The sequence below is a fragment of the Triticum dicoccoides genome, chromosome 2A, assembly GCF_002162155.2.
Source record: "Triticum dicoccoides isolate Atlit2015 ecotype Zavitan chromosome 2A, WEW_v2.0, whole genome shotgun sequence".
Lineage (NCBI taxonomy): Eukaryota > Viridiplantae > Streptophyta > Magnoliopsida > Poales > Poaceae > Triticum > Triticum dicoccoides.
Window position 1 is genome coordinate 676,579,146 of NC_041382.1, and position 8,293 is coordinate 676,587,438.

General features: G+C 44.0%; 1 protein-coding gene across 1 annotated transcript; it reads left to right on the forward strand.

The window, feature by feature from the left end:
- The first annotated feature begins 1,441 nt into the window (after positions 1-1,441).
- On the forward strand, positions 1,442-1,979 carry LOC119356173 (histone H4). Its single transcript, XM_037623101.1, has one exon. The coding sequence runs from the start codon at positions 1,520-1,522 to the stop codon at positions 1,829-1,831; it is 312 nt and encodes a 103-aa protein (XP_037478998.1). The 5' UTR covers positions 1,442-1,519; the 3' UTR covers positions 1,832-1,979.
- The last annotated feature ends 6,314 nt before the right edge of the window (positions 1,980-8,293 follow it).

The following is an 8,293-nucleotide window of genomic DNA, read 5'->3' on the forward strand; positions in this document are numbered from 1 at the left end:
ATGTGTGAATATGAGAGGTAGATCCCATTACTTATACACAAGACATGAGATGGACCAAATATATTAGTATATTACATCTATCCAACCAAAATGTACTTCCTTTGTTTCAAATTATGAGATGTTCTATTTTTTTTCTGAATCAGATCTATATAGACACGTCTTAGTGTGTTTGTTTACTCATTTCCATCCATATGTAGTCCATATTAAAATATCCATAACGTCTTATAAGTCAAAGGAACCGAGGTGATACTAATAATTTATTTAATCTAATTCATCCCGGCCAAACATATGAGTAGAACCAAGGTCCCCATGGTCCCCATCTCCCCCATTTGCCGGGCACACCTCTTATTCCCGTCTCCAACTTGAGACAAACACCCACTTATCAAACCCGGTGCCACGTCATCGATCCGGAAGCGGCGGGGTTGGGCGCGTCGGCCATGGTTGAAGGGCGGGAGGATTTTAGGGAGAAGTGGTGGGAATGAAGATGGTGTGCCATAGTCTGACGAGCCTGGGGAGGACGTCGCAGGCGTCCGCTGCATCTCCGCGAGGAACACAAACTCAACACATTTTTGGGCCGAAAATGAGTCAAAGTGAACGAGAAAGCAGACATTTGTCCGTTTTCGTCGGCGCGTTGGGCCATGTTTTTTTTTGTGTGTGGACCCAAACAAATCCGTGCGAACGAAATGGGTCGGCGTGTTCAAGTTGACCAAAGTTTCTGGCTTGTCAAAGTTTCCTCCTTGTTTCTCCCTTTGTAAATAATGAATGATTTTTTCTCATCTGATATCATGGACTGCCTTTTTATAGTTTCTTCTACCTGTTCTGTTAGAGATAATTTAGAGCATTGATGAAAAAGAAAAGGCGAACCGATGGAGATTAGGAAACGACGTGAATTATTTGTATGATATCATATTGTATTTGTTATACTCATGAGCGCACTTATAATTTTTTGTTCCTGCAAATACAATTGACACGTCATTTAGAATTCTAATAACATACTATGAAAACTAAAAAAAATCACAATTGTTCTTATTGTTTATGTGCATATGAGGTAATCTCACCACTTCTACATAAGACGAGAGATGGATCAAATCCATTCCATTCTGTTTCTCCAGCCAAAGCACTAGCTTGCAACCAGTGTATTTTACCCAATTTGCCCCAACCAAAGTAGGAGTACTAGTGAAACAGACTGTAAAAATAAAATAAAAATCTGAGCGAAACAGAAGCATGAAACAACCGCCCAAATCCCACAAACGGCGCCACGTCATCAATCCCGGCCAGCACCCTCCCACCTCATCCCACCCTTCTGATCTCAATCCAACGCCGCATCTCCACCGTCTCGCGGATCGACCAAGCAAAGCATCTCCCTCCCGCCCCCAAATCTCGCAGTTCCCTCCAAAATCCTCCCCATATAAACCAACCCCCGCGCCCTCAAATCCCCAATCCCATCGCAAGCATCAGACTCCCTCCAAAGCAGCTCCTCTTCTTCCTCCCAATCACACTCCCTCGGAGAGGAGCGGCCATGTCCGGGCGCGGCAAGGGCGGCAAGGGGCTGGGAAAGGGCGGCGCCAAGCGCCACCGGAAGGTCCTCCGCGACAACATCCAGGGCATCACCAAGCCGGCGATCCGGAGGCTGGCCAGGCGGGGCGGCGTGAAGCGCATCTCCGGCCTCATCTACGAGGAGACCCGCGGCGTCCTCAAGATCTTCCTCGAGAACGTCATACGCGACGCCGTCACCTACACCGAGCACGCCCGCCGCAAGACCGTCACCGCCATGGACGTCGTCTACGCGCTCAAGCGCCAGGGCCGCACCCTCTACGGCTTCGGAGGCTAGATGCGTGGTGTGCTGTGCTGGTGGCGGCCGTGTTTCTCTGTGTGATTGTGCCGTGGTGGATGGGATGTACTCCCTCTCGTGCGTTTGTGTTCAGTAGTCTGTAATACCATTATGCGTTCAATGAAACTGTTCTGATCCTGAATTCTGACCAAATGCTTCAGTGACGAAATCGTTTTTATAAGACATACTGATTTGATATGTTCATTTTCTTCTTCTTTAGATTGTATAGCTGTGCAGCTAGAATTTCACACAGTTGCAATCTGATCAGTCTTTTGTCACGCATTGCAATCTGGACGAGTGCTTCCGCTCAGTTACCTACAGTACTACAGTTGCCACGTTTAATTTGGGTTCAGTGGGAATGAATCCTGTTTCTTTTCTGCAGTATTGTAAGGTAGTGCACAAGGATCGGGGTTCAGGATCTAAAGATGTTGTAGTCCTGTAAATATTTCTGAATCAAGCCATGCGACACTTATAAGTCTGTAGAATGCAGAACAAATATCTGATGCTCTGCAGTCTGCACTAAGCATAGTTTTTCTTCCTAATAATCATCTCATTCCTCAGAGGAATATATTGTAGAGATTATGTTCTTTTCCTAATGACCTTGTGCCTGATAAGGATAAACAGGATGATTCTCTTTTCTCTTATTGAGAAATTGTAAGTCGCTGTCACTAATTCTCTAGAGCAGGAAATGCTTACCAGTGTATGTTTTGCCAAATTCCCAATCATCAGCCACAACATTAAAATTGGTCACTGATCATTCATTCCTGCGGGGTCGCTTGAGGCCTGTTCAGCAACCGGCCCTCTGTGATCTCATTTGATGTGCCATATCCAGCGCCACCACCATTGCTGATTAGAACCATGAAGAAGCTCTTCCCATACACTTGAGATTGCGCACCGCCTTCAGGAAGGCACTTGACGCTGTTCATAGGGAAACATGACAATTTCGGCCAACAATCTTACATCTGTTTACATATTCTTTCGACAGGCTATTACAAATCGATTTATTACCTGACCACGTGAATTTTTGCTGCTCCGTGAAACAGTGGTTCATTCTCTACATCTATTCTTTCTTTGGAAATACAGCTAATTGCTAAAGCTTTACAGTTGATGAAGTTGAAGTCTAACATAATTTAGACCCAAAGCACATCAGGGTGGATATTTCTGGCATTTCCTTCCTGCCAATTCCCCTCTAAAACATAAATCTCGAGGATAGAAAGAGCACAACAACAATACATTTGTTAAACGATTTATTCATGAAAGCATCTACAAGATACATCTATTTAAGTGTGCCATGGCAGTACTTGCCAATTTACTGAATTTGAGTGGGAAGTATTACAAAATCCTAATGCGTGCATCTTGAATACTATCCTCTTTTCACCCTTTGTCAAATTATTTGTAGTTATAGCTTTGCCTTAAGTCAAATTTCTCAACATTTGACCAAGTCTATGGAACAGTTGTACTAGAACCATGACAATTAATTTGGATCAGAGGAAGTACTAATATCTACAACATCAAATATACGTAGCACGCAAATTTGATATAAGTTTTTAATAAACTTGGTCAAATTTGTCTTAGGACAGAGCTAGAACTTTAGATAATTTGGACACATGGAGTAATACTCAATGGCCAATGGTCAGCTATTAAGTAATTAATAAAATTCCCTTTTAACAGAATTTTAGCAATACAAAATCACTAACAAAATCACAAAGCACGCCAGCAATCCCCACGCACTCCTAGGGGACGCCTTCTAGAAGGCCCAGGACACTCGGCCTAACATGGCCAGGGTTTTCACTCGAGGAATTGGGGAAGGAGAAGGGATTTCGAATGCCCCCTCATAAGGGAGAACGGGGCAAGAACACCATTGTCGATGTTGACGTGAAATCGACCAGGGGTTTCCCGTCTCTAGACTCCCAACACCACTGGAGGAAATATGCCCTAGAGGCAATAATAAAGTTATTATTTATTTCCTTATATCATGATAAATGTTTATTATTCATGCTAGAATTGTATTAACCAGAAACATAATACATGTGTGAATACATAGACAAACATAGTGTCACTAGTATGCCTCTACTTGACTAGCTCGTTGATCGAAGATGGTTAAGTTTCCTAGCCATAGACATGAGTTGTCATTTGATTAACGGGATCACATCATTAGGAGAATGATGTGATTGACTTGACCCATTTCGTTAGCTTAGCACTTGATTGTTTAGTTTGTTGCTATTGCTTTCTTCATGACTTATACATGTTCCTATGACTAAGATTATGCAACTCCCGTTTACCGGAGGAACACTTTGTGTGCTACCAAACGTCATAACGTAATTGGGTGATTATAAAGCTGCTCTACAGGTGTCTCCGAAGGTACTTGTTGGGTTGGCGTATTTTGAGATTAGGATTTGTCACTCCGATTGTCGGAGAGGTATCTCTGGGCCCTCTCGGTAATGCACATCACATAAGCCTTGCAAGCATTGCAACTAATAAGTTAGCTGCGGGGTGATGTATTACGGAACGAGTAAATAGACTTGCCGGTAACGAGATTGAACTAGGTATTAAGATACCGACGATCAAATCTCGGGCAAGTAACATACCAATGACAAAGGAAACAACGTATGTTGTTATGCGGTCTGACCGATAAAAGATCTTCATAGAATATGTAGGAGCCAATATGAGCATCCAGGTTCCGCTATTGGTTATTGACCGGAGAAGTGTCTCGGTCATGTCTACATTGTTCTCGAACCTGTAGGGTTCGCATGCTTAACGTTACGATGACAGTTTCATTATGAGTTTATATATTTTGATGTACCGAAGGTTGTTCGGAGTCCTGAATATGATCACGGACATGACGAGGAGTCTCAAAATGGTCGAGACATAAAGATCAATATATTGGACGGCTATATTCTGACACCAGAAGTGTTTCGGGTGATTTCGGAGAAAACCGGAGTGCCGGAAGGGTTACCGGAACCCCCCGGGGAAGTATTGGGCCTTAGTGGGCCTGAGGGGAGAGAGAGGGCAGCATCCCTGGAGGTGGCGCCCCCCCTCCCATAGGGAGTCCGAATTGGACTAGGGGAGGGGGGCGCGGCCCCTCTTTCCCTCTTCCTCTCCCTCTCTTTCCTTCCCCCTTCTCTCTTCCTAGTTGGACTAGGAAAGGGGAGTCCTACTCCTACTAGGAGGAGGACTCCCCCCTCCTTGGCGCGCCCCAAGAGTCGGCCGACCTCTCCCCCTTGCTCCTTTATATACAGGGGCAGGGGGGCACCTCTAGACACACAAGTTGATCTTCGTGATCGTTCTCTTAGCCGTGTGCGGTGCCCTCCTCCACGATAATCCTTGATAATATTGTAGCGGTGCTTAGGCGAAGCCCTGCAACGATAGAACATCAAGATAGTCACCACGCCGTCGTGCTGACGGAACTCTTCCCCGACACTTTGCTGGATCGGAGTCCGGGGATCGTCATCGAGCTGAACGTGTGCTAGAACTCGGAGGTGCCGTAGTTTCGGTGCTTGATCGGTCGGGCCGTGAAGACGTACGACTACATCAACCGCGTTGTGCTAACGCTTCCGCTTCCGGTCTACGAGGGTACGTAGACAACACTCTCCCCTCTCGTTGCTATGCATCACCATGATCTTGCGTGTGCGTAGGATTTTTTTTGAAATTACTACGTTACCCAACAGTGGCATCCGAGCCTAGGTTTTATGCGTTGATGTTGTGCACGAGTAGAACACAAGTGAGTTGTGGGCGATATAAGTCATAATGCTTACCAGCATGTCATACTTTGGTTCAGTGGTATTGTTGGATGAAGCGGCCTGGACCGACATTACGCGTACGCTTACGCGAGACTGGTTCTATCGACGTGCTTTGCACATAGGTGGCTAGCGGGTGTCAGTTTCTCCAACTTTAGTTGAACCAAGTGTGGCTACGCCCGGTCCCTTCGAAGGTTAAAACAACACCAACTTGACAAACTATCGTTGTGGTTTTGATGCGTAGGTAAGAACGGTTCTTGCTAAGCCTGTAGCAGCCACGCAAAACTTGCAACAACAAAGTAGAGGACGTCTAACTTGTTTTTGCAGGGCATGTTGTGATGTGATATGGTCAAGACATGATGCTAAATTTTATTGTATGAGATGATCATGTTTTGTAACCGAGTTATCGGCAACTGGCAGGAGCCATATGGTTGGCGCTTTATTGTATGCAATGCAATCGCGCTGTAATGCTTTACTTTATCACTAAGCGGTAGCGATAGTCGTGGAAGCATAAGATTGGCGAGACGACAACGATGCTACGATGGTGATCAAGGTGTTGCGCCGGTGACGATGGTGATCATGACGGTGCTTCGAAGATGGAGATCACAAGCACAAGATGATGATGGCCATATCATATCACTTATATTGATTGCATGTGATGTTTATATTTTATGCATCTTATCTTACTTTGATTGACGGTAGCATTATAAGATGATCCTTTACTAAATTATCAAAGTATAAGTGTTCTCCCTAAGTATGCACTGTTGCGAAAGTTCTTCGTGCTGAGACACCACGTGATGATCGGGTGTGATAGGCTCTACGTTCAAATACAACGGGTGCAAAACAGTTGCACACGCGGAATACTCAAGTTTAACTTGACAAGCCTAGCATATAACAGATATGGCCTCGGAACACGGAGACCTAAAGGTCGAGCGTGAATCATATAGTAGATATGATCAACATATTGATGTTCACCATTGATACTACTCCATCTCACGTGATGATCAGACATGGTTTAGTTGATTTGGATCACACGATCACTTAGAGGATTAGAGCGATATCTTTCTAAGTGGGAGTTCTTAAGTAATATGATTAATTGAACTTAAATTTATCATGAACTTAGTACCTGATAGTATCTTGCTTGTCTATGTTTGATTGTAGATAGATGGCTCGTGCTGTTGTTCCGTTGAATTTTAATGCGTTCCTTGAGAAAGCAAAGTTGAAAGATGATGGTAGCAGTTACACGGACTGGGTCCATAACTTGAGGATTATCCTCATTGCTGCATAGAAGAATTACGTCCTGGAAGCACCGCCAAGTGCCAAGCCTGCTGCAGGAGCAACACCAGATGTTATGAACGTCTGGCAGAGCAAATCTGATGACTACTCGATAGTTCAGTGTGCCATGCTTTACGGCTTAGAACCGGGTCTTCAACGACGTTTTGAACGTCATGGAGCATATGAGATGTTCCAGGAGTTGAAGTTAATATTTCAAGCAAATGCCCGGATTGAGAGATATGAAGTATCCAATAAGTTCTATAGCTGCAAGATGGAGGAGAATAGTTCTGTCAGTGAACATATACTCAAAATGTCTGGGTATCATAATCACTTGACTCAACTGGGGGTTAATCTTCCTGTTGATAGTGTCATTGACAGAGTTCTTCAATCACTGCCACCAAGCTATAAAAGCTTCGTGATGAACTATAATATGCAAGGGATGAATAAGACTATTCCTGAGCTCTTCACAATGCTAAAAGCCGCGGAGGTAGAAATCAAGAAGGAGCATCAAGTGTTGATGGTCAATAAGTCCATCAGTTTCAAGAAAAAGGGCAAAGGGAAGAAGAAAGGGAACTTCAAGAAGAACAGCAAACAAGTTGCTGCTCAGGAGAAGAAACCCAAGTCTGGACCTAAGCCTGAGACTGAGTGCTTCTACTGCAAGCAGACTGGTCACTGGAAGCGGAACTGCCCCAAGTATTTGATGGATAAGAAGGATGGCAAAGTAAACAAAGGTATATGTGATATACATGTTATTGATGTGTACCTTACTAATGCTCGCAGTAGCACCTGGGTATTTGATACTGGTTCTGTTACTAACATTTGCAACACGAAACAGGGGCTACGGATCAAGCGAAGATTGGCTAAGGACGAGGTGACGATGCGTGTGGGAAATGGTTCCAAAGTCAATGTGATCGCGGTCGACACGCTACCTCTACATCTACCTTCGGGATTAGAATTAGACCTAAATAATTGTTATTTGGTGCCAGCGTTGAGCATGAACATTATATCTGGATCTTGTTTGATGCGAGACAGTTATTCATTTAAATCAGAGAATAATGGTTGTTCTATTTATATGAGTAATATCTTTTATGGTCATGCACCGTTGAAGAGTGGTCTATTTTTAATGAATCTCGATAGTAGTGATACACATATTCATAATGTTGAAATCAAAAGATGCAGAGTTGATAATGATAGTGCAACTTATTTGTGGCACTGCCGTTTAGGTCATATCGGTGTAAAGCGCATGAAGAAACTCCATACTGATGGACTTTTGGAACCACTTGATTATGAATCACTTGGTACTTGCAAACCGTGCCTCATGGGTAAGATGACTAAAACACCATTCTCCGGTACTATGGAGAGAGCAACGGATTTGTTGGAAATCATACATACAGATGTATGTGGTCCAATGAATGTTGAGGCTCGTGGCGGATATCGTTATTTTCTCACC

Bases quoted from the DNA above. Each gene is read 5' to 3' on its own strand.
- LOC119356173 (XM_037623101.1), top strand. From the start codon at position 1,520: ATGTCCGGGCGCGGCAAGGGCGGCAAGGGGCTGGGAAAGGGCGGCGCC.